This window comes from Dothidotthia symphoricarpi, assembly GCF_010015815.1.
Source record: "Dothidotthia symphoricarpi CBS 119687 unplaced genomic scaffold P153scaffold_3, whole genome shotgun sequence".
NCBI lineage: Eukaryota > Fungi > Ascomycota > Dothideomycetes > Pleosporales > Dothidotthiaceae > Dothidotthia > Dothidotthia symphoricarpi.
Genome location: NW_022985010.1, coordinates 91,937 through 114,931, shown reverse-complemented (window position 1 = coordinate 114,931; position 22,995 = coordinate 91,937). Strand labels below are relative to the sequence as shown.

At 53.5% G+C, this 22,995-nt stretch overlaps 11 protein-coding genes across 11 annotated transcripts; 5 read left to right on the top strand and 6 right to left on the bottom strand.

The window, feature by feature from the left end:
* The first annotated feature begins 71 nt into the window (after nucleotides 1–71).
* On the top strand, nucleotides 72–2,203 carry P153DRAFT_331556 (uncharacterized protein). The gene is made up of 3 exons (XM_033665468.1): nucleotides 72–635; nucleotides 736–1,555; nucleotides 1,606–2,203. The coding sequence occupies exons 1-3, from the start codon at nucleotides 339–341 to the stop codon at nucleotides 1,743–1,745; spliced, it is 1,257 nt and encodes a 418-aa protein (XP_033527513.1). The 5' UTR covers nucleotides 72–338; the 3' UTR covers nucleotides 1,746–2,203.
* A 772-nt stretch (nucleotides 2,204–2,975) lies between these two features.
* P153DRAFT_363348 (pyruvate dehydrogenase E1 component subunit beta) lies at nucleotides 2,976–4,562 on the bottom strand. Its single transcript, XM_033667354.1, has 5 exons — nucleotides 4,263–4,562; nucleotides 4,068–4,191; nucleotides 3,731–4,017; nucleotides 3,619–3,682; nucleotides 2,976–3,556 (listed from the first exon to the last, which is right to left on the bottom strand). The coding sequence occupies exons 1-5, from the start codon at nucleotides 4,496–4,498 to the stop codon at nucleotides 3,146–3,148; spliced, it is 1,122 nt and encodes a 373-aa protein (XP_033527512.1). The 5' UTR covers nucleotides 4,499–4,562; the 3' UTR covers nucleotides 2,976–3,145.
* A 182-nt stretch (nucleotides 4,563–4,744) lies between these two features.
* On the bottom strand, nucleotides 4,745–6,553 carry P153DRAFT_307603 (uncharacterized protein). The gene is made up of 3 exons (XM_033664670.1): nucleotides 5,995–6,553; nucleotides 5,583–5,939; nucleotides 4,745–5,532 (listed from the first exon to the last, which is right to left on the bottom strand). The coding sequence occupies exons 1-3, from the start codon at nucleotides 6,196–6,198 to the stop codon at nucleotides 4,954–4,956; spliced, it is 1,140 nt and encodes a 379-aa protein (XP_033527511.1). The 5' UTR covers nucleotides 6,199–6,553; the 3' UTR covers nucleotides 4,745–4,953.
* Nucleotides 6,554–6,606: 53 nt separating this feature from the next.
* On the top strand, nucleotides 6,607–7,780 carry P153DRAFT_372809 (uncharacterized protein; the record flags this gene model as incomplete). Its single annotated transcript, XM_033669421.1, has 2 exons — nucleotides 6,607–6,732; nucleotides 6,782–7,780. The coding sequence occupies 2 exons, from the start codon at nucleotides 6,607–6,609 to the stop codon at nucleotides 7,778–7,780; spliced, it is 1,125 nt and encodes a 374-aa protein (XP_033527510.1).
* P153DRAFT_331545 (mitochondrial zinc maintenance protein 1, mitochondrial) lies at nucleotides 7,763–8,316 on the bottom strand (the record flags this gene model as incomplete). The annotated part of the gene is made up of 3 exons (XM_033665467.1): nucleotides 7,763–7,967; nucleotides 8,017–8,196; nucleotides 8,250–8,316. 3 exons carry the CDS (start codon nucleotides 8,314–8,316, stop codon nucleotides 7,864–7,866), a joined length of 351 nt encoding a protein of 116 aa, XP_033527509.1. The 3' UTR covers nucleotides 7,763–7,863.
* Nucleotides 8,317–8,452: 136 nt separating this feature from the next.
* On the top strand, nucleotides 8,453–9,954 carry P153DRAFT_363344 (uncharacterized protein). Its single transcript, XM_033667353.1, has 3 exons — nucleotides 8,453–8,563; nucleotides 8,616–8,848; nucleotides 8,902–9,954. Exons 1-3 carry the CDS (start codon nucleotides 8,546–8,548, stop codon nucleotides 9,797–9,799), a joined length of 1,149 nt encoding a protein of 382 aa, XP_033527508.1. The 5' UTR covers nucleotides 8,453–8,545; the 3' UTR covers nucleotides 9,800–9,954.
* A 276-nt stretch (nucleotides 9,955–10,230) lies between these two features.
* On the bottom strand, nucleotides 10,231–11,586 carry P153DRAFT_282136 (tubulin-tyrosine ligase; the record flags this gene model as incomplete). Its single annotated transcript, XM_033663178.1, has 1 exon — nucleotides 10,231–11,586. The coding sequence occupies one exon, from the start codon at nucleotides 11,584–11,586 to the stop codon at nucleotides 10,231–10,233; it is 1,356 nt and encodes a 451-aa protein (XP_033527507.1).
* Nucleotides 11,587–12,027: 441 nt separating this feature from the next.
* Nucleotides 12,028–14,412, bottom strand: P153DRAFT_381562 (uncharacterized protein; the record flags this gene model as incomplete). The annotated part of the gene is made up of 2 exons (XM_033670055.1): nucleotides 12,028–14,333; nucleotides 14,382–14,412. 2 exons carry the CDS (start codon nucleotides 14,410–14,412, stop codon nucleotides 12,028–12,030), a joined length of 2,337 nt encoding a protein of 778 aa, XP_033527506.1.
* A 101-nt stretch (nucleotides 14,413–14,513) lies between these two features.
* On the top strand, nucleotides 14,514–15,960 carry P153DRAFT_363343 (uncharacterized protein; the record flags this gene model as incomplete). The annotated part of the gene is made up of 1 exon (XM_033667352.1): nucleotides 14,514–15,960. Exon 1 carries the CDS (start codon nucleotides 14,703–14,705, stop codon nucleotides 15,957–15,959), a length of 1,257 nt encoding a protein of 418 aa, XP_033527505.1. The 5' UTR covers nucleotides 14,514–14,702.
* A 4,330-nt stretch (nucleotides 15,961–20,290) lies between these two features.
* P153DRAFT_282099 (uncharacterized protein) lies at nucleotides 20,291–21,535 on the top strand (the record flags this gene model as incomplete). Its single annotated transcript, XM_033663176.1, has 1 exon — nucleotides 20,291–21,535. One exon carries the CDS (start codon nucleotides 20,291–20,293, stop codon nucleotides 21,533–21,535), a length of 1,245 nt encoding a protein of 414 aa, XP_033527504.1.
* Nucleotides 21,536–22,366: 831 nt separating this feature from the next.
* P153DRAFT_282282 (ankyrin) lies at nucleotides 22,367–22,906 on the bottom strand (the record flags this gene model as incomplete). The annotated part of the gene is made up of 2 exons (XM_033663188.1): nucleotides 22,367–22,554; nucleotides 22,759–22,906. The coding sequence occupies 2 exons, from the start codon at nucleotides 22,904–22,906 to the stop codon at nucleotides 22,367–22,369; spliced, it is 336 nt and encodes a 111-aa protein (XP_033527503.1).
* Between the last annotated feature and the right edge of the window lie 89 nt (nucleotides 22,907–22,995).

The following is a 22,995-nucleotide window of genomic DNA, read 5'->3' as shown; positions in this document are numbered from 1 at the left end:
CGTGTTTGACGTGTTTGGCGCTCGACCCCTGCAGCCGTTGTGCACCAGCCATCGCCAACCTCCTCTGTCGCAACAACGGGCTCGACCCTTTGTTATCGCAAGGCACCCTATCGTATCCACCCGTTCCTGTCCCCAACAACAACGTTATTCATCACAAACCGTGTCCCTCTTCACGTCGCATTAATAACCGGACGATTGGACTGCCTGCCGCCTAAGCGCCGTCATCTCCAGCTTGAATCTCCATTGTTTTGATTGTCGACATTCACTCTTCTTTCCCTATCGCCACGACGACACCTCCGCAACTGCCCCGGACTGTGAAAGAGAAAGCCGCCATCATCATGGAGCGCACCCCCTCTCCTAGTCGCCGCGTGCACACGCCGCCCGGGCCACTTCACGGTGATAACTGGCAGCCCTTCTCACCGCGCCGGTCCAGCAGAGTCGCGCAAAGAAGCCTTCACCACGAGCAAACAATAGCACGCACCAGGCGCGACGTGACCCCCACTTCGACTGCAAAACACGTCGCTCGAGCGCTCGCCTTCGACCTCTCCCCCCCGACCTCACCTGTCTCTCCACCCAAACACCGCACTCCCCGCTCAGTGCGACGCGCGCATCACGAACCAGCCCCATTTGATTCGGTATGTCAATCAACGCACACTCGCACGTAATGCGCGTATCGCATCGCATAACACTACAAACGGTGTAATCACGATGTTTGGTCTTTGCTAACTGCTCCAGGACTCTGATCACGCCGCACCAACACCTGCTAGACGCTTTCTATCGACCATGGCGCCCGGCATGCTACCTACTCCAGCCAAGACTCCCCGTAAGCGGACCCTGCAGGCAGAGGATTCACTGGGTCAAACTGCGCGTGTTCTGTTTCCGAATCGCCCCGCCACTATCGATGAGGTTATGCCAACTCCGCGCAAGTCGCGCAAACTCATGAAGAACTTCTCCACCCTCGAGAGCTTCGCTCAGGACCAGGACAAGAGCTCTGAAAAGATCGAAATCTTCACCGACTCCAAAGAGCGTGTTCCTATCAAGGACGACAGCGAAGAGAACCCGTTCGTCGTCAAGAAGAGCAAGCGAAAGGCAAAAGCAAAGACGACCCCGCAGAAATCCCGCAGGCTTGACCAGAGAACGCAGAAGATGAACGATGCCGTCGATCGCGATGCAGGAATGGTCTACATCTTCCGTGGAAGGAAGATCTTCCGCAAGTTCCACAGCGGTCCGCCATCAAATGCGTCAGAGGCAGAGGACGACACTGAAGACGGCGAAGACGTCGAGGATGACATGCATCAACAAGTGAAACGCTCCGCCGGTCACGAGGCTCACCGTCCCCTTACTCGCTCATCCATCAAGCCCCGCCTTCTCTTCCAGAAGGAGATTGAGCAGCGAAAGCGTGAGAACGGCGAAGACGACGACGACGAAGAGGCAGACACCGATATCGAAGTATCTGTCTCGACGCCGAGCCGACGCAAGGGCAAGAGCGTGGTGCACCTCACGCAACCGATCCAAGAAGCTTCGCCGCCGCCCACCGTCCGCAAACCCAAGCGAGGTATGTTTTAGCATCACGTGTTTTCCGATCGACTACTCACAACTTCGCAGAAATCTCTTTCGACTCTTGGTCGCGCGTCAAGTCCGCTCACAGCTCTAGCAGCTCTGCGCATGGGTCCAAGAAGCGCTCTGGCGAACCTCTTGAGCGGGACACCGACAAGCGACTTCGCAGCGAGCACTTCATCTCTTAGATCTTGTCCGACAGCAGCATTCTGGTTGTTGCGTATCTTCACCAGGCTTTTGCATAGCAGTAGGAGGCAGTCCACCTCAATGCTACCTACCCTCCACACCAAAGGAAGGGCATTTTGATTAGCGAAACAACTGGCGTTTTTGATCTTTTTGAGTTTTAAGCGATAGGGAATACCCACGACCACATGGTGCACTTGTAATCGAAGGGCTGTCGGCGGGGCGTCTTGGTGTTGCTTGTCATACCAAATACTTGCTTAGCTGGCTACTCTTCTGGGATGCGCATGGATTGCGCTTATTGTAGGTCTTGGGGCTGGGGAGTGGATCATAATTAGCCGTGGTAGTAGGGGTGTTGGGATGCAGTGGATACGTGCTGTGTGCGTTGTCAACAGTGTGATGTATATCTGCTAGCAGGTAGGTATAGGGAGGAGGGGGTACGAGTAGATAGATAATCAATCAAACAAATGAAACTATATAAACAAATCAAATACTCGAGTATATCATGCATCACCACGCCGTCAATACCTAGACTATCATCAAACTCACTTGACAAACCCACCCACCGCCCCGTCAATCCAACGAAAAACACACATATGCACATCTTCATACACCCAAACAGCCAAAAATTCCTATCCGTTCCCCCATGCGTGCCATACACATGTGATATATACATTGTATACACTCCACTGATGGAAACGCATATACTACATACACTTTATAACCTATACATTCCATGTGTTCTATGCACTCTACACACTCTACAGAAAACATATCCTCGTATAATCCTAATCTTCTACTCTTCTCTGTCTTAGCTCAATTCTACTCGTTTCGACCTACCTTCCTTCCTTCCTTTCGTTCTTTCTGCTCTGGATAGAATCTACGGGACAGGACTTAAGACAAGATTTAGGACATCATAGCATTGTATAAAATATTGGACTCTGAATGACTGTTTGTTTCCATTTCTCATATTCGAATTGAAGGTGAAGGTTAGGTGTGCGTGTCCACCTATCCATTTCTAGCACCAACGTCGAGTCAAGGAATGATGCGGGTAAGTAAGCAAATGTAAGGAGGCGATCAAGCACGTAGGTAGGCAGGCCGCGTATGTGAAAGTGCAAGGTCGAAGAAAAACACGGATCAAGCGGACAAACAACTACTGGGAATGGTATCATCACACCACGGGGAAGAGATGAGGAAAAAGAGGAGATATTGGCAAATAAAAAGTATATCTTATACAAGTTCCTTCCTCATCAATCGCCCATTGCATCGCATCAAGAAATGCAATCGTTGATACACCACGTTGTCCCGATCCCCAAGAACCCTCGATCTAAGCATACATACATACATCTCCAACTCCCCACGTCAAGTCTCCACATCCCTAACCCTCACACATCCAACCCCATCATATTCAAGCCACCCTCAGCAATTTCGCCGCATAATCCACAATCAGATTCTCAGTAGGGAACGCCATCTCCTCAAGCTTCTGCGCATACGGCGTAGGCACCTCCGCACCCGTGACACGCGCAGGCGGGGCCTCCAAAAAGTCAAACGCATACTCGCAAGTCAAGGCCATGATTTCCGCGCCGACGCCGAAGGATGGGAAACCAGATTCGACGCAGAGCATGTGTCCCGTCTTCTTGACGCTCTTGACAATAGCCTCGACGTCGAGGGGCTTGACGGAGCGCAGGTTGAGGACTTCTGCCTCGATGCCGTACTTTGATTTTAGTTGTTCGGCGGCGACGAGCGATTGGCCGACGCAGCGGGAGAGGGTGACGATGGTGAGGTCCTTGCCTGGGCGCTCGATCTTGGCTTTGCCGAACTGGGGGTGGGTGGGTTAGTGGGGGAGGTGGGGGAGTGTGTGGGTGGGTGGGGGAGACGTACGGGGATGACGAAGTCGTCTCGCTGGGCTTCTTCGCTCATGGGGAAGGAGAGACCGTACAGAAGCCTGGGGCGTGGTTAGTGCGTTTTATTTTATAGTTGACGGACGACTGACTCGTTCTCCAAGACGACAACGGGGTTGGGGTCGCGGATAGCAGCCTTCATCAGACCCTTTGCGTCCTCTGCGCTGTAGGGCGCAACGACTTTCAGTCCGGGAATGCTGCCGTACCAGGCGCTGTAGTCCTGCGAGTGCTGGGCGGCGACACCCATGGCGAAACCGTTGGGGCCGCGGAAGGTGATGTTGCAGGGCTGGATGCCACCGGACATGTAGTGTGTCTTTGCGGCCGAGTTGATGATCTGGTCAATGGCCTGCATGGCGAAGTTGAACGTCATGAACTCGCACTGGGGGTGGCGTTAGGGTCGTCTCACACGGCGGATCCACAGCTACTCACGATGGGGTGCAGGCCGGCGAGGGCAGCACCGACCGTCAGGCCGGCGAAGCCAGACTCGGTGATGGGACTGTCGATGACCCTCTTCTCGCCGAAGCGGTCGAGCAGGCCCTTGGTGACCTTGTATCTGCGCGGGCTGTCAGCACTGCTTCTCGGCTGCCCGCACAGCGCCATTGGCCCAGTCCAGCGACCACCTACGCTCCGTTGTATTGCGCGACCTCCTCTCCCAGCACGAAGACCTTGTCGTTCGCCTCCATCTCCTCGGCCATGGCCTCGTTGAGCGCCTCGCGCACCGTCATCTCCTTGGTGCCCGACGCATAGCCTCTCCGCGCAATCGACGGTGTCAGGGCGGCGGCGCGGAAGGCAGGGCGGAAGGCGGGCCTCGGGGCGGACACCAGGCGCGACGCCGGGCGGAGGAGCCTGGAAGCAGCCATTGCAGCGGTTACTCGGTGGGGTGGGGGGAGTAGGGGGAGGAGAGAATTGACCGTGGGCGAGTAAGGGCCGGGAGGCTGCTGTGGTGGTTGGAGAAATCTTTAAAGCGTAGCTATCGGAGAATCCACAATGTTGAGCAGCTTGGCCCGCGCGCTGAGGGCCCAACACGGCCTACCCACTACTGCAGCATCCCACCATGCCACTCATCGTGCGAACACCTCACATGCACATTTGCTTGATGGATCGCTCAGAATGCACTATTACTCGTTGTATTCCCCACTATGCTTTGTAACTAACTCGTATAGCCGTAACCAACACTCCACATGATGCCCGCCATCAGATATTATAGTCATATATAAACGCATCTCCATCGACGCATGCAGTTCAGAAGAAAGCACCAACAAGTCGTCGGCGCAAAAGGAGTCTAGAGAAATGAAACACGGCAGAAATAAATCCCTTATGCGTCGAGAGGCTTCCTTCCGACCATCAGGTACATGGGCGTGAACAGCTTCTCGCGGCCACCGGCAACCAGGTTGTCAGCACCGATAGCAAGACTGTCGGCCGTCTTCTGGGTGCCCTTGGGCGCAAGACCAATCATCTCGAGGGCGCCGACGAACTTGTGGACGCAGCCGCGACCGAACTTGGTCATACGCAGGATGGTTGGGATGTCGCCCAGGGTGCTGATGTACTTGAGCTGGCCAGAGAGCGGCCAGTACCAGGGGTAAGGGTCGTCCCGGTCAGCCATATCCTCGTGGTGCTCCAGGACAAAGCCTGCAGCCTTCATGGCCTGGAGCCCAACCTCGACCTTCTCCATGTTGGCGATGCCGTCACCAATCTCGATACCGAGACGGATCTCGCGGTGGCGGGGGTTGTCGTTGTCGTACGCGTCCGTCATCAGCCACTCGTAGACGCCGAAGACACCTCCAGGCTTGAGCACACGGAAGATTTCGCTGTAGACGCCCTCAAGAGAGGGGGCGTGGACGGTGGCCTCGATGGCGTAGACGGCGTCGAAGGACTTGTCAGGGAAAGACATTTGCTGGGCTGGAGTCAGCGACGCAACACATGCGATCAGGGGGTGGGTCGTACCATGAAGTCTCCCTTGGTGAACTTGAGCTTGTGCGAGAGACCCTCCTTCTCCGCGTACGCCGTAGCGCGCTCAATCTGGTAGTCGTTGTTGTTCAGGCCGACTACGTTGACATTGGCGAACTTGACAATCTGGCGCGCGGGGCCTCCGACACCGCACCCGACGTCGAGCACGCGCATGTTGTCCTGCAGGTTCATCTTGTGGGCGAGGTAGTGCTCATGGCGGGCAATGGCCTGGTGGAACGACTCGCCATAGGCGTAGCGGCAGAAGTGGAAGCTCTGGCCCCAGCCGTACTCGTACAAGTCGGTGGCCAGGTTGTAGTAGTGCCTTGTCAGGGTAGCATATTCGTCTCGTCGCTCCTGGGGGTTTGTTAGTTGGCGTCGCACTCGGGGGTAAGGGGCAGCTATGGCCTACCTTGCGTGTCTCCTCAGTCTCGTCGGCGGCCGTCTTGTTGTCCCAGTGCTTGAAGTACTCGTCGACGGCAGCCTTTTGCGCCGACTGGTCCTTCTGTAGCATGGCCGTCATGCCACCACGCGCCTTTGCAGATTGGCCGTGCATGGCCTTGTTGAATTCGGCATCGCGGGTGTGGTTCTCTTGCTCGAGGGCGGATGGAGACATGGTGATTGGTATAAAGAGGGTTCCTGTTGAAGAAGGGAAAGTAATTAAAAGCGAGATAGACAGACAAAGTCAATTGAAAGGGTGAAGAGGACAGAAAACAGCGGCAAGTCGCTTCTTATGGAAATAGCGGTGCATGAGATTTAGATTTCCCCTATGGAAATCGTCTCCTTCACCGCTGCCAATCACGGCACTGCAGGTCCTCAGCCAATCATGGCGCGCTGAGAGCGAGAGCCAAGACGTTGAACTGGCGACCCATCTCTAGGGCGGCAGTCATTTCACCGCGAACAACTAAATCCACGTTGAATACATAGCGCTGCGTCCCCACCACCGTATACACCGTATTGCCCGTCGCCAGTGCCGCACATAACAAGACGCGACTCAGCATCCAGCGCGCCGTGGGCTTCCGCCATGCCTCCGCAGATTAAGCAAGACCTGAATCGCTCGGGCTGGGAGACGACCGACTTCCCGTCCGTGTGCGAGAAATGCCTGCCGGACAACCCGTACGTGCAGATGCTGAAGGAGGACTATGGCGCTGTAAGTCCTGCTCCCCCTGCGAATGAACACGGTAAACTAATGCGACCAGGAATGCAAGATCTGCACGCGACCCTTCACCATCTTCCGCTGGAAAGCCGACCGCACCGCCCGCCAGAAGCGCACCAACATCTGCCTGACATGCGCCCGCCTCAAGAACTGCTGCCAGCACTGCATGCTGGATCTGTCCTTTGGCCTGCCCATCACTGTCCGTGACGCGGCGCTGAAGATGGTTGCGCCGGGCCCCAAGAGCGACATCAACCGCCAGTACTATGCGCAGGAGCACGAGAAGGAGATTGAGGAGGGTCGGGGTGCTATGGAAGCGTATGAGAAGACGGACGAGAAGGCGCGCGAGCTGCTGTCGCGCCTGGCCAAGAGCGAGCCGTACTACAAGAAGCAGCGGCGCATGGACGCTGAAGGAGAAGAGAGCGGGCAAAAGGCACTGCCTGCGCCTGGAGGAGGTGGTGATGGCAGCAGTGCGTATGGACATGTCACAGGGCCTATCAGGACGAGAGACTCGCGCGGTGGACGGGGAGGCATGCGCGGTGGACGAGGAGGTCGCGCGCCTGGCCCCGCAGCAGAACCCAGCCCCCAGGACTGGTTGCCGCCGTCAGACCCGAACATCGCGTCACTCTTCGTCACGGGTGTGGAGGATGACCTCCCCGAGCACGACCTCCGCACACATTTCGTACAATACGGCCAGCTCCGGTCGCTTGTCTGTTCGCATCGGGCGCATTGCGCGTATGTCAACTACGTCAAGAGGGCAGATGCCGAGACTGCTGCAGATGCACTCAAAGGGAAGGTGGTCATCAAGGGCTGTCCGATGAGGGTGACATGGGGAAGGCCAAAGCAGCTCGACAGTCTGGACCAGAACGTCAGGATGCAGTATGCACGGGAAGGGAGACAGGTGGCAGGACCCGCACGGCGAGGTGCTGGCTCCCAAGCTGCCATCGAGGACGCCCCACAGGACAGCGCGGACAACATGTCTGCGATTGCGCCTCCACCTGGTGCGGACGACGAGGTCAACTACGCTAGTCTGGCAGGCAACTAGCATGTATATGTTTTACAGGCATTCATTCGGCGTTCTGGACGGCATGGGTATCACGGTTTATTTTATTCCAGGCGGACACAAGATCAGGCCGAGCAGCACTTGACAGGTCCTCCCAACGTGTTCTTCCCTTGTGCTTTCTTGATATCCTCATTGTCTCCTCTTTCCGTCTCGTCGTGTATGCGGAGTTCTGTCGCGGGAATTAGACAAGATATTAATTACAAATGTTCAAGACATACTGTAGTTGCCCTGCTTGTCTGTCGCCTGTCCTTGCACAACGTTCTCGCGCAGGAACTTGGCCACCTCTTGTGCGTGTGCGACTTGGGCGGAGAGTTCTGTGCTTCCAGCGGCGAGGCTGCGGTTCTGCTCGAAGTTCTTGCGGGCTTCGGCGCGGGCGGCGGAGAGCATGTTCAAGTCGCCTGTCTTGTTGTGAGTATTTGCCGTCCATCCGCCCCATCGTCGTTTGGCGTACCTTGGAAGGCGATGCGCGCCGAGCGCAGGAGGCTTCTGTAGGCTACGAGTGCCATTTCGCGTGACATTGGCCTGTTCTGGGATTGTTGCTACAACCTCATCGACCACGCCAACGGCGCGGAAGAGAGAAGTTGACCGACACGTGACGCGGCTTTCCGCTTGAGACGTGAACCCTGCGTCGATCAACAGCCCGCTCTCGCTGACGTCGCACTTTCATCGTCCGACCTTGACAGCACCCCGAGCATGCTTCGTTGGCCTCGCCCTTGATTAGGGCTGCACTGTGACTGATCAGCCATCATGGGGTGGTTTTGGAAGGTGCGTCGAGTGCACCCTCTGCACGCCAGGGCCGCCGTTAACACAGCAATAGAATGGCACCGATGCTGCCGCGTTCGAGAGAACTCTCTCCACCCTCTCGGCGAAAATCAGCAGAGCCACCACCAGAAATGACAAAATGCGTCAGCTTTCCCGGCGTGCCCGCGTCATGTGGACGCTGTACGCTGGGTTTGCCTATATCCTGGCTGCCATGCTGCTTACTCTCGTCACGGGATGGCAGAACTGGGGGGTGACAGAGGGTTCAGTCGTCGCTGGTGGGCCGGTAGTGTAGGTCCAAAATAGTAGAATAAATGTTTTCAACAGACTCTGACTACCCGCAGCATCTACCTGATCCGCTACGCTCTCACCAGCTACTTCGACTACCGCATCCGCAACACGGACGTCTACCTCAAGAAACTCAACAAGGAACGAGACGCCACCATCGATAAACTGAAGGAGGCTACCAAGTACAACTCGACGCAGCAACTGCTCGAAAAGTACGGTGCGTCGCCAAAGAAGGAGCCGAGCCCTGGCCCGGGACGTAGGAAGTCCCAAGGCCCGCAGAAACCGGGCCAGCCGCAAGGTCCACGGACTGGCTTCGCTCCCCCACCCACGGCCAACATCCAGCGATCCCCTCAACAGCCCCAACAACAACAGCCGTCTACCCCGCAACGCCCGCCGCCTGCTGTCGCCTCACCACAAGCTCCACCTTCGATTCAGGTCCAAGCCCCACCAGAAGCTCCAGGCGCAGAGTTTGCACCAAATGCATTCGGCGCTCCAGATATCACCAAACAGTACTCCTCTGCGTCTCCCTCAACCCTCACGCAGACCCACTGGTATGACCGCATCCTCGACGCTCTCCTCGGCGAAGACGAAACACAAGCCAAGAACCGCATGGCGCTGATCTGTTCTGAATGCCGCCTCGTAAACGGCCAAGCACCCCCCGGGACGCGCTCCATCGAAGACGTCGGCCGCTGGCGATGCGGAGGCTGCCGGGCGTGGAACGGCAAGGAGAGGAGCGACGAGTTGCCCGAAGACGTGCAGGCCAACCTGGTGAAAGTGTGGGCTGCCGAGGCGGAGAAGGAGAGAAACGCTAGTACAGAGGGGGGAGTGGATTCAGATAATCGCGAGACGGAGGATCATAGCTCGGAGGTTGATGATGAGGAAGAGGAGGAGGAGGAGGTTAGGCCGTTGAGTAAGTCGTCGAAGGGGAAGGCGAGGGCGCGCGGGAGGAAGTGAGGTGGGGTTATCGCTGGACACGGCATGTGTTTCTGCGAGACAGTATTGCTCTTGAGCGTGTGGATTCAGTAGGCGGACTGACATATCATATTATATCATAGCGTAGCGTGGCATGGCATGGCATATACCTTGACGAGAATCCTTTTCGTGGTCACAATATATAGCGATATCTTCTTGTACCGATATCTGATCGCGTTTCTTGCACGTATGTGTGTTGTGGTGTTGCATCTGAAGCCTCATTCCGATCTTGTCTTATTGTTATTTTTGCGTTTTCTATCCTGCACATCCCATTTCATCCTTCCATCTAGTTCTCGTGAGCTCTCTCCTTCATGTCCCCTCCGAAATCGTGGTTCAATGACGCATGTTCTATATATCTCCCACCTCTCCCCACTTCTCTTCCCCACCATCTCATCCCCATCCCCATCCCCACCTCACCGCCTCCCCAAATCCAAATCCAGAACCTCCACCATATCCCCTCCCCCCTCCCCACCCACCCCAAAAAACCCCCCCACAGCAACCCCAACAACACTCCCCATAAGCCCGCCCACCACCCCCCTCAACCCCTCCCCCGTCTGCCCAAAATCCGGAAAAGCATTAACCTCCAACAACCACGCCCTCAGACTCCCATCCGCCTCAACACCGACCATGAAATCCAGCCCAAACACCTCAAACGCATTAGGCAGCGGCTGGAAGTGCGTGCCCATTCCGCGCGCGGCGGCGGTGAAAGTTTCACTAGTTATACTGCGGATCTGGGAGAATATGTCGTCCTTCCACGACGCGTTTGCGGTGATAGAGGGGGTATATGGGGGTTGGACGGGGAGAGTGGAAGGCAGGTCCCAGAACAGGGACACGGAGCCGGCGCGCGTGGTGCTGTTTTGGAGGCAGGTGTTTGTCAAGTGCGCGGATAGGTCGGGGGGCGTGGTTGTTGATGGGGGCGTGTAGGGCGATGCGGCGAAGAGGGCGAGCATGGGGCGGTAGATGTGGATTTTCAACGCGCCGGAGGCGAGGATGTAGGTTCTTATGTGGAATTTGCGGAGGTCTTGTTGGGGTGATGTTGAGGGGTAGAGGAGGAGAGGCGGGTGGATGTACGGCTGGGCTATGAAGTGGCGGAGTTGCGAGGTTATGATTCCGTCGGATAGGGATTTGTAGTCCTTGTCGTTGGTGTCGTCGTCGCTCCTCGCATCCTCCTCATCCTCCTCATCGCTATCCGGTTCCCACCCCTCAAAAATCCGCACAAGTTCCTCCTCACTAGAAAACAGCCGAACCCCCTGTCCCCTCTCACTCATCCCGGGTTTCAAAATCCACCACTCCCTCTCCCTCTCCCCCCCTCCCACCTCATTCCTCCCCCAACTCTCCCTCAACTCCCAAGCCTCCACCAACGCATCATCAAGAAACTCCACATAATCCACCTCAAACTCCACACTGGGCATGACATGCCTCCTCAGCACACTCTCAGGGTACTTAACGCACCAGTTCGCGACCGTGGTGCTGAGGTAGTGTTTGCGGATGAGGGCTTTGCGGATTATGTAGGCGTTTGCGAGGGAGGTTGTGGGGTGCGCGAGCAGGTGGTCCCAGGAGAGGGATTCGTATTGGAGGAATTGGAGGAGGGGGGAGGAGGGGGTGGGGAGGTCGGAGAGGGTGGTTATTAGCTTGTAGGTGTGGGCGGGGAGGTGGGTGGAGAGGGCTGTGAGGAGGAGGGGCTGGACGTAGGTGTCTTCGTAGTTTATTAGGCAGTAGATTGTGGGGTCTGGTGACTTGTCTGCGGGCGGATTTGTTGGTGACGCCATGGTTGGGGGTTGTTGTGTTGTTGGGCGGCCTGGGTGTGGGTTTGATTCTTGAGAGTGAGCGTAACTGGATTTTCGAATTGCAATTCCTCAGACGATGTACATGTGAAAACGCAACAAACCGACGAAGGAAAGCTCGACAAAGGAAAAAGCTACCAATCGCAGCTCAAAGCCAAATACACTAAGCACAATCGTTACTGTATAATGCGGGTATCCAAAAGCAGCGCCTCCAAAAAAAAAGTTCAAAACATCGCACTTGTTCTCGCTTAGTACAGCCAATCAGGGCAACCCCAAGTCGTGAAAGCCATATCGTACACCCATTTACCTTTGCTTTGAATCCCACCCATCAACCCCCCCAAGACCTCTATCAATGCCATGCATGCTGAGGGAATCAGTGATGTGTTGCTTAGAAAGAAAACAGTAATCCCGGAATATCATGTCCCGTCAAACAACCTCCAAATCATCATCGTCGTCCTCGTCCATGGCTGCTATCAACCCCACATCCAAACCCCCTAGGCTGTCTCTCCCCGGCTCACGAATGCCTTTCTCCGGTAGCAGGAGACGCGCTCGTTTCTTGGTCGGGGTGGATTCTTGACGCACTAGGGCTGGTCGTGGTGGAGGCATCTTCTTAGGCGAGAGCAGCACGCTGTGTTTGCTGGCGCCGCTCCAGCCGATCGGCGCACTGGAAGCTGTCGATTTGCTGGACAAGGTCCTCTTCCTCTTGTGAACCGGAGCGAGAGAGACGTCGTCTGCTTTCCGACCCAGCAGGCCGAGGAAGTCAGTGTTGGACTGCTTGTCCTGGTTCGCTGCTGACGCGTCTCGAGAAGAGGCCACTCCGCGCACGGGGAGGTTTTGTATATCAGCGCCCTTCAACTTCATGTAGTCGCCTCCAGTGCTGCCCTGACCCATGGTGCCGAGTCTTTTTGCGAGTTCGCGCTCTTTTTCCTTCTCGGCAAGTTGTTTGCGGAACTTTTCCTCTCGACTCGCACCGCGCTCCCACGATTGGTTGTCTCCGTCTAGAAGTCTTGCTGCGCCGCCAGGTCGGGGTGCGATGTAGACGGTTTCGTGGATTTCTCGGTCGTGGAATTTCCCTTCTCTTCTCAGCTCGTCGCCTTTTGAGCCGCCGCCTCTCCCGCCTCCGAACATGCCATGCTTGCCTCCGCCGGCGGGACCTCGTCCCATACCAGTCATTGTGTTGATTTCCATGCGCCCTCGCTTGCTCTTTTCGACTTGGAGCTGGACGTGGAACTCACAAACCTCTGTCTTGCGGCCATCGATCCACTGCCCGCAGTCCTTGCCATCCTTCCGTTTTGCATGACAGAAGTCGAGATCTCGCGCTGCGCCGATTTCAAGCACAGTGTCATCCGAGCTGGTGAGTTTGAGCGAGAACTTGCCCGTGTCCCGATTGCGAGGGGGCATGATATCTGGGTTGAGAATTGCGATCAATGTGCCCTCGGTCAGCTTCCAGAATTGAGAGAACCCAGTATCGAACAGATACAGATCGAGCTCCCACTTCAAGTCCGTCAGCCGAATAACCATGAACTTGCCCTGCTGGTCTGTGCCTCTTTCCTGGTTGCTGGTTGACTGATCTCGAGCGGCGTTCTTGGCATTGAGTGGGGATGATTTCGAACATACAACTCCCAGAACAACGTAGTCGTTCTCCCATTCAGGCGGTTCGTAGTCGGGTGCCTTGACGGTCTTCAGCAGCTGCGGTATCGTGAGTACGGTCTTGCCCTCCAGTGTGCGGGTGATGACATTGTGTTGCATCTGGCGCGACTTGAGGTGCAGACCGGACAGAGACTCAAAACTGGATGCTTCGGTGCTGTTGTCGCGTTGCGAGACCTCGGCATACTTTGACGTTGTCGATGTAGCAGTAAAGCTTTGCGAGTACGGTCGGATGGGAGAGGGTGGCGGACGCGAGCTTTCCGTCCTGAAGGAAAGAGATGTACCCGGTCGTGGTGTGGGTGGATCCTGTATATCGCTTCGCGTTCGGGTGTGTCCTCTGACCGGGGCTCTCGATGCTGGCGGTGGCATGTCCTGCGAACTTCTGGTGTCTGAGCTGAATGAAGAGTTCGAACGAGATATTGGCCGATCTCTCAAGCCCTCGATGTTCTGCAGACCGAACCCTCTGGATCGCCTCTTCTCGAGCTTTGTCTCGTTCTCTTCGCGCTGTTTTTCTCTGTTTCTGCTATCTGCCATGCGCTCGCTGAAGGACTTGATCCTGGGTACTTCTGCAGGCCGTGCACCCCCATCACGCCTATGCGACATGGCACTACCAGCGCGCTTAAGACTGACATCTTGGGCCCTCAGCCCCTTGTCGATACCCAGCATAACACGTGCTGGACTTCGCTGTTCTTCCGGGGCCCTTCGAATACGCACAGGTGAAGCAGGGACTTGGAGGTCAGCAGTTGGTCGTGATAGCTGTCTGCGGTGCATGCCGCCTGCGGTGCTCGGTCGCGCTGAAGAGGCATTGTCCCCAGTCTCTGCTGTTTTGCGTGCATTCTGCAGTTTCTTGAGCTTCAGTCGCGCCTCGATGGCCTGCAGCTTCAACTGCAGCGTCTCCTCGTCTTCCTCTTCCGTGTCGTCGCCGTCGTCCTGCGGCTGCCCTCGCGACATGGGGCGGCGCTTCGAGGGAGATGGTGACACCGAGGTGCGCTCGTGTTGTCGTTCGTACTTGCGGCGTCCAGAGGGCGAGCACAGGAGGGCTTCGTGCGGCGACTTGGGCGGCCAGTTCGGCTGATTGCTCGACACTACACGGCTGTCAGTGGAGCCCGCACGGCGCAGAGGGACTCGCCCACCTCCAGACTTGGGGCTGTCCCGCACAATCATGATTGTTGCAGCGCGCCTGGACGACCACTCTCCATATCCACGCCAAGACGCATGTAAAACAGTACTGCAGGCCAAAAAAAAGTAGGAAGCGTGAACGGTGGCTCTGTCACTATCTGCGGCCGTGTTGATGTTGCATTTGTTGTTAGTCTTCAAGCGCTCGGGAACGGGAAATGGGCTTTGCAGGGATGACGCGCAGCGTCGCGTCCCACGCGCTTTAGCAGCGCAGATCGCCCACGCCCGTACACACATGCAACATCTATTGTCAGACAGCCTCCCAACCACACGTCAACATGGTACGAAAGACACGCTCTCAACCTGCGTCTAAATCATCGCCGGCCGAAACATCCACAGAAGCCACAGCCACAGCCACAGCCACAAAATCACTCCCTCCCAGCACCTCCAACCCGCCGAAACTCTTCGTCCTGCCAAAAAACACGTCAAAAGATGCACGCATAGTCACCCTCGACAACCCTGCAACCGGCACACCATCACGATACTACTTCTGTCCTGAGCGGGGGTTCCACGAGTTCACGCGCATCGCAGCGCCCAAGAAGAGCTGTCGGAGCTGGCTGATCCATGCATCTGGTAATGAGGAGACCAAGCAAGAAGATGGAGACGGGATGCGAGTAGGAAGCGGATACATCACCAAAGACGCCGACCTGTTCATTGCCACACCCATTGATGTCTTGTTCCTGATCCTCCCCGCGCTGGCGCCCCAGTCTGCGAAAGACACAAAACAGCTATTCCTCGAACTGGACGACTACCTGGACATGCTATCGTCTACGTCGCAGCACTGGAAAGCACTGCTCTCGCAATATTTAACGCTAAAGGGTATGATGGAGAAGAAGGTGCGCCTAGTATGCGACACTGTCGACGCAGGCGAGCAGACCATGTACCGGCTCTCCACCCCCAAACTCCTGGACGTCCTCACAGCCAAAGCCACAAGAATGGTAGCGCACGGTCTCCCCCCCTCGCTCGAGGAAAAGCACATAAAAACCGCCCTCGAAGTCCCCGTAATGAGCATCCGCCGGGAAGAAAGCACACTAAGCGCCATATCAACAACAACGCCAGACGAACCCTCCACACCCACAGTCCCAGACTCCGAAACCACCGTGGAATCCAGCACCACCACCGTAACGACCACATCCACAGACCTACCTTCCCAAATACCCCCCCTCCTCCGCCTCCAAACCTCCCTAACCTACCTCTCAACCGCCTACCTCCCCCCAACCCTCCGCCAAACCCTAACAACCCACCTCACCACCTCACCTCACTTCCTCCCCCTAACCACACACCTCGCCCACATCGCAACTCTCAAGCGCGACGCCGCCGCCCTGCGCAACATCTCAGACAACATGTCGCGCAAGCGCGCTATCACAGAGGATGAGGATAAGATCGCCGAGCGCGAGGAGAAGAAGAGGAAGAAGGAGGAGGAGGAGAAGAGGAAGAAGAGTGAGGGGAGGGCGGTCAAGCAGCTTAAGAAGGTGGATACTAGTGGGATGAAGAAGATGAGTGCGTTTTTTACGAGGGTGGGGAAGAAGACGTAGGGGAGGGGTGTTGGGGAAAATACTATCAGCGTTAGATTAGCGAGAGGGGTGGGGGGTTTGTGTATGAGTATTGGAGTGTGGATATGATTCAATTGTATTAAATTCTACTATTCGTCATACGTTTTTTATGGCTCGGCCATTGACCGTCGATTTTGGCATTCTTGTCAAACATACTCATCATACCGAAGGCAGTTTTGGACTTGAAAATCCCGCTCTCATCCCGTATCGAAATTCATACGCACAACATTCATCTTCGCCTATTCACGCTATGATCGGTATTCCGCATAGATGTATATATATACACATCTGCGTACCCATTTTACACCGATGCATAGCTCTACATTTCACTGTTTCTCACAGCTGCATGTCGGTTGAACTCATGGCCAATAGTCCAAAATGCATGTATGTGCCTCACCAATCGCGGGGATAAAGTACGGTGAAGAAGGAGACGCTGGATTGATTGAACTAGCGAGTATGTGTATTTTTTGCGTGTGTTTGTTTATCTAGTGGCAACTTTATTCCATCTTGTTCTACTCACTTCAATTCGAGTCGATGCTAATTTACATCCGTTTGCCACGGCGTGGATGCCACATAGATGCGAATGATTCTTTAGGGTTGCAGAGTGAATAGGTTTAATGCAAGTACAGGGGTTAAAACTATTGCCATTATTTTCGGTTCATAATCATAATGGGTTCACAGCATATTCATGCTCGTTGCACAAGCAGATAGACGCAACACAGTAAGAATCTAATATAGTAACTCAGTGTAGAAGCTAATACCCAGCCCCTTGATACACAGTAACTATCAGCAAGAGTACACAATGACAGTAACAAAAAGCTAATCAACCGTCTCTTGACGACTTTCTGCTCAATGTACTGGTGCGGACGCGTGTTCGAGAGCCCAGGCAGCTGTTGGTTGAAGTTTGGTTCGGTCGATATGATTATGACTATTTTGGAGAGGGGAGATGTACACACGACTCTTTGCAGTGGAAAGAGGAGATGTTTTACTATCATCTTCGAGGCTCTGGGGAAATTTGCGTCCGTGTCTTGGAAGGTTCAAGCAGTGATATTTAAATGATAAAGATAAGTTGGGTTTTTGCTTGCACTTGTACCTATACTTGTATTTGTGTTTTGCGTCGTGACATGTGCGTTGAGGTATATATCGGCCTCCTACTTTGGACACTTGATTGTGTTTTGTGGGTGGGGTGCGTGTTGTTTCTATAGGGAAAAGTGGATATGTGGTGGCATATTGGGGGAGGGGTGTGGGGAGGTTGTGTCTGTCTGTCTTGTGTGTAAGTCGGCTGCCTCCATATGGTGGAGTGTTGAGCGGTGAGGTGATAAGTTGAGTTGCTCAAATGCATGTTTCAGTCAATATATGGAGTGATTTCAATGTTGTGAAACATGGTTCTGCGCGTTTAACGAAGAGTTCCTTGGATATAGGGCTATCTGCTACTTGCTTGTATGTAATTCCAAAAGCGGGATTAGTGAGCTTTTGTAGCTGGGGTCCCTACACAAGAAGTTGGTGGTAAAAGGTTGGTGGTGAGCATGGAACGAAACATCATCGAGAGCGCTGGGATTGCGAGGATTGAGGAGCAGGGTTCTGCAAGAGTGCGGCTCTTCGGAAATAGGATCAGACCACTAGAGCGGGTGATAGGGTTGCGGCGTTTTGATCGAGATCATATGTACGTGAGGTTACTCACACGCGTAGATGTACAGGACGGTCTCAGACGAGGCAGCTACTGCGAGCTGAAACCACAGCATTGTTGTGTAATCCGTGGTAGCGAGATGGCATACCGTAGCTGAACATCCACGGGAGACAGTTGGTCGATGGACATGAGACTAGAAACGTCCAGCTTGGAAATGCGCCATTCATGCTGTGCACTGTAGGCCATCGCGTGGGGCCGTTGACAAACTTGTCATGGTTGCTTAGACGCGTAGGATAGACTTGAATCCAATGAAAGCTCGCTTCAACTACTGGGTACTATAACGCGGATCAATAATACACGCACATAGAACAAACGTGGGGTAAGGATTGCGTCCCCGATCTGAGTGTAACATGAAGGTGTCTGTTCGCGTGCGGATTTGCACGGAGTGACTGCGTTCGACATGCGATCGCTATGCTGTGCAACTCAGCCGCCCTGTCAGAAAGCTTTTGGATTACTGATTTCGCTTTCGCTTCCAACGAGCTCAACGTCAACTTGGGCTGTTACGCATCGGTCAAAAAGTCCTTCGAACAAGCGCATGTGGCGTCTAAGTGCGTGGCCTGATTACCGGCAGTTTGAATCTGGGTTCTGGGATTCGAGATCGAGTCGGAGCAGGCGAAATGCGAACGACATCGAAAGATTATGGTACGAGAGTAATTCCTCATCGTGACGTGAATGAGCAATAAGCAAAAATTGTCGTGCCCTTTGGAGATTTTGATTGGCTGTAGATGAATCGCACGCTCGAGATTCCCGTTCTGAGGTACGTGCCCGATTTGTCACGGCGATGCCAAATCGAGGGTGCATATGCCATGTGGAAGCCATCGGAATGCTGTGTATGGAGTTCAATGAGTGATTGTTGGGCGTGGTACAGTCATATTAACCAGATTGAAGGGGTTGCGCATGTCGTCTTGATATACCAAAAATCGTCAAAGACAATGGCAGCTACCATGGCGACAAACAAGTAAGGTTAGATAACGTAACTTGTCTGCACAGCTGTTAGCTACCTTTGTCTCATCAGCGACCCGCTTCTTGTTCTGCTGCACTGTCATACATGGTAGCTCAGAGTACTTCGAGTCGGGCGGAGAGAAACTGTATATCCGATCTGCAAGGCGTCATGCTGGTCATCCGTCACTCCTATGCTGCATATGCTGTTGGCAGGAACGTGAGAGTCGTTTGTTCGTCGACGAAACTACCAGTCGAATTCATGTGGCTCGCAAAAGAAACTTTGGGGCTCGAACGTCGAAGCAGCGTAGAACACGGGGTGTTCCAGACTCGATCTATGCCAAGCCGGAGATGTCGATAATCAGCACGAGCAATCTTGCGTCCGCCCCTTGCCTAGCGTGATTGCAACCGTGCTTTGTTTGAACATCAACTTGTCCTTTGCCTATGGACCGCAAACTCCAATTACACCTTGGGGCAAATCCACCGTCATACGATGCTTGTATGCATATGGCTTACGGCCTAAGCCCCAAAAGTCTTACACGATGTCACCCTTCGTCAGCTGCTGAACTACCTCATTACCAGCATTTTGTCGACCTCAATTTTGAACGACCTAAAACGGGTGTCAGAACCACGAGGGTGGGCGGAAAGTTCGGTCATGTCAAACTTTGCTACACATCATTGATAGTATTCCTAAAGAACTTTCTTTATTATTCAATTTTGTCCAATCTCGGTTATACATCTTGAAAGCATATGCGATCCCGCTATCCATCAAGATGTTTAAACCCACTTCTGCTTCGTTTGGATGCTTGGTTTTAATCTCGCTTCCTTTTGGTCCTATTTTCAGTTGCAAGAATGGTCTAGCTTACCATCGCTTGCTCAAAACCGCTACCAGGTGGTTCGTTGTGAATTGTGGCTGAACGTCTGCGGCGAAAACGAACGTCTGCACCGTCTCGGAATGATCCGGACTATTCTCATTGGCCCTAAAAACTAAAAGATGGCGTATGCGGACATCAGACGATCCACTACGGAGCAGCCGCTCGCGAAAGATCAGTGAAACATCAACACCATGGCGTTTTGTCATTCTATTGTAGGTAGTGAGTGGCTGTGTATCGGGCTGTGGTCCCTCTTGAAAAAAGCTTTTCGTGTAAGTTGCCGTCTATAGGAACCATCATTCCGCGGACGGTCCCGATTTTCCCAACAACGAATCCAGATGTCAATCACGTACTGCATCAATGAGAATTCTACCCATGTTTCTAGGCAGGCTAATATTGAACTAGGTCGTGTTCAGCGTACATGTCCGCTGGGGTCAGGGTCGAGGTGGTGCTGTGGATGGACCATGTGCTAAGAGCTTTGGATTTCTTCTCTCACGTCGTACCTGACCAACTCCCACCCCGACCGAGCAGTTGCTCTGACACAAAAACAAACTCGACTCGTACCCCAGTCAACGCCATACTCAGGCACATATACAACAACTTGAACATGTCACTTTTACGTACAAGTTCTTGGAGTATCATCCAACCTTAAAGGTGTTTCCTTCCCACACATCAAGATCAACATCATTCTCACAAGATCTCGATAGTATAGGAAGAGCTCGGATTCTTTTCCAATCCACTTCTGCTATCCATATACTAAGACTGTTGTGTATACCCTAATCGACGCTTCATGAACCTTGGACAACCTCTACACCATGAATACATTCGGGTATACCGCGCCCATCTTCGCTTTGCCCTTGGAGCTTCGCGAGCAGATATACAGAGATGTGCTATCATCAACAGAGCAAGGATCCGACTTACTCCGGACATGCCGGGATATCTACACCGAAGCCCAGAAGTTTCTGTATCAACGAAATATCAACTTCTGCGGTCAGTCGGCTTTGTTTCAGTGGCTGGATCACGTTCCTGCCGAGTTTCTCTCATATGTTACGCAAATTTCCCTCAGTGTCTTGGATGTTGACCTCAGCCCGCTTCTCAAGTCAAAGTTCGAAGCCTATCGATCTATTTCTCCAACACGGCTCCATACATGGGAGTTGTACAATCGCGAGGTTGAGAGATTACGAGCAGCTCTTGAGAAGCTACCGAGAATACAAGCCATCACAATTCGAGCACTTCCAGGTCAGCGGTCATACTTCTACCAGGAGTTCCTATCCAAGGTTTTGGGCATGTTAAGCTCGTTACATTCCAATCTGTTAGATCTTCGATTGGGAGGGAACTTGAATCATCAGAATCTATCATTCTTATCCAAACTTAGACGACTGCAGTCTTTCTCTTTCAACGGGATTTCTTCGTCCTCGCCGATGGAAATGGCTGGCATACTAGCAAGTCTCGACCATTTGACGCACTTGTCACTGGTTTCGCAACATGGCATATCAGAATGTCTTCTACACCATGTATCCACAACGAAACAACGATCCTCCTCTCCCGACGTCATACGTACGATGGAGCAATTAGCGCCATTCTTCGGCACTGATCGCATCTCGGCCTCCTCGCCAGCGTTAGCCTTCACACCAGAAGTCCTTGGTGCGATCCACGACCACAAGACACTCAATGGCTTGTCGATTTCCTTATCACAGACTCCAGATCTTCAGACCCTAGGTTCCCTAGAGGAATATCTTGGGAAAGCTTCAATCGAAGAGCTAGAGCTCAATTGGCCTGATCTGGATCCAGATGTTCTGAAACAGTTCGACTTGTTGCCAGAAAGCCTCAAACACCTTTGCGTCAGGTCGAGAAGTAATGCAGACGCCTCTGCTATGTTGTGTTCGATTGTCGATTTTCAAAAAGCAGGTGGCTTGCTCCAGCTTCGAACGGTTGTGCTCGTGCGTTCAGCTCAGAGTTGCAAGAACTCACCGTCTGGTCGTAAGGACAACGAGATTGGGGAAGCAGAAGTTGGGGATGATGTTGTAAGTTTCCAAGTCCACGGAGAATGGAAAGGATAGCAGGTTAAATTCGGTTGTCTTTGATGTTCGCCGTTGCATTCCAGATACCGACTGACGAAACTATCTCCAGACATGTCCAGTACTCGATGCCACTGTCCAAGCCCAAATTGAACGCGCGAAGACGCATCTCCAAGCTCTTAGTGTTCGAGTATCGTGGTGTACGGAAAACCTCTGAGCTACCAGTTCCATATCTACTCGAGGAGTATCGGAGCAGATTGTACATATCACCTGCGCTTAGGTTGCGATTTCTCCCTGGCAAGGCTTCTCGCCGATTCTCTTCAAATCTATCCGAGCTATAATCTCGTAAGAGCTCTCCATACACATATTTTCACACCGAAATGACTCAATCGTTGCTTTATACACCGCCTCCTGACATATTCCAAATGCTACACTCGCAAAAGAACCCAGATTACTCAGGGAGCCAAGGTTCAGATTCACCCTGATACCATGTTACTAAAATCTTACAACGAGGTAGATAACGCGGTCGAAAACAATGAGCATATTTGAACTTCAGTCAAGCTACAAAAAGATAGAACTGGACACCAAAAACATACAACAGACTAGTCCATCAGTACATTGCCCAAATAGGACTCAGCCCACGGGAAGCCATGTTTTCAACGTACTATACCTAGTTCTATGTGAAACCCCGCCTGATGAATCTGTACACAATACGACATATCTTTTGCTTGCTGGATGGAGGCGTGCACCTCACTTTTATAGTAGTTGTTCAGCACGCTGGTTCATCGGCACGTCAAACAACGAAAATCTGTATGTATCCGTCAATTTTGTGTCTAAGAGAGACAAACAGCCTTCTTCTGATTGTATTGATCATCAGCCTATTGTGGACTTGATAAGTCTTCCTAAAATAGACCGACTACGGTCTTTAGAAATGTGATCACGCAACAGTTCAGCTACAACGTTATGTCTGTTCTTTACTGCCTGTGATAGCGGCGTTAGGCCATCCTGGTCTTTCGAGTCGGCCTGAACTTTGCCTGTCCCAAGCAGTGCTTGAACTACCCCTGCATGGCCTTCTCGTGCCGCCCACCATAACGGTGTCCGCTTATATTTGTCTTTCAAATCGGCTTTAGCATTACCTGTCTCAAGCAGAAGTTTGACTACAGCTTCATATCCGTACCATGCTGCTAGCAGTAGTGATGTCTGCTCGAACCAATCCTTCACGTCAACATCAATTTTGGGTGTTCCAAGCAGCAGCTTGACTACACCCTCGTGCCCGTATCGCGTTGCCCACCATAGCGGTGTGCCTCCGTCACGATCCTTCGAGTTGACGTCGACTTTTCTTGATTCAAGAAGCAGCTTCACTGTACCCTCGTGCCCATACCGTGCCGCCCACGATAACGGTGTTCGTCTCATCTTATCCTTCATGTCAACGTCGATCTTGCCTGTTTCAAGCAACAGCTGGACTATAGCCTCACGCCCATACTGAGCCATCCAAGACAGTA

What these genes read in the sequence shown, in the direction of transcription:
- P153DRAFT_331556 (XM_033665468.1), top strand. Translation starts at nt 339, where the DNA reads ATGGAGCGCACCCCCTCTCCTAGTCGCCGCGTGCACACGCCGCCCGGG. An exon ending in AACCAGCCCCATTTGATTCG is followed by an intron (nt 636 to 735) that starts GTATGTCAATCA and finishes TAACTGCTCCAG; the next exon opens with GACTCTGATCACGCCGCACC. An exon ending in CGTCCGCAAACCCAAGCGAG is followed by an intron (nt 1,556 to 1,605) that starts GTATGTTTTAGC and finishes ACAACTTCGCAG; the next exon opens with AAATCTCTTTCGACTCTTGG.
- P153DRAFT_307603 (XM_033664670.1), bottom strand. Translation starts at nt 6,198, where the DNA reads ATGTCTCCATCCGCCCTCGAGCAAGAGAACCACACCCGCGATGCCGAA. An exon ending in AGACTGAGGAGACACGCAAG is followed by an intron (nt 5,940 to 5,994) that starts GTAGGCCATAGC and finishes ACAAACCCCCAG; the next exon opens with GAGCGACGAGACGAATATGC. An exon ending in TCACCAAGGGAGACTTCATG is followed by an intron (nt 5,533 to 5,582) that starts GTACGACCCACC and finishes ACTCCAGCCCAG; the next exon opens with CAAATGTCTTTCCCTGACAA.
- P153DRAFT_363348 (XM_033667354.1), bottom strand. Translation starts at nt 4,498, where the DNA reads ATGGCTGCTTCCAGGCTCCTCCGCCCGGCGTCGCGCCTGGTGTCCGCC. An exon ending in GTCGCGCAATACAACGGAGC is followed by an intron (nt 4,192 to 4,262) that starts GTAGGTGGTCGC and finishes CAGCCCGCGCAG; the next exon opens with ATACAAGGTCACCAAGGGCC. An exon ending in GAGACGACTTCGTCATCCCC is followed by an intron (nt 3,557 to 3,618) that starts GTACGTCTCCCC and finishes ACCCACCCCCAG; the next exon opens with TTCGGCAAAGCCAAGATCGA.
- P153DRAFT_363344 (XM_033667353.1), top strand. An exon ending in GTCGCTGGTGGGCCGGTAGT is followed by an intron (nt 8,849 to 8,901) that starts GTAGGTCCAAAA and finishes GACTACCCGCAG; the next exon opens with CATCTACCTGATCCGCTACG.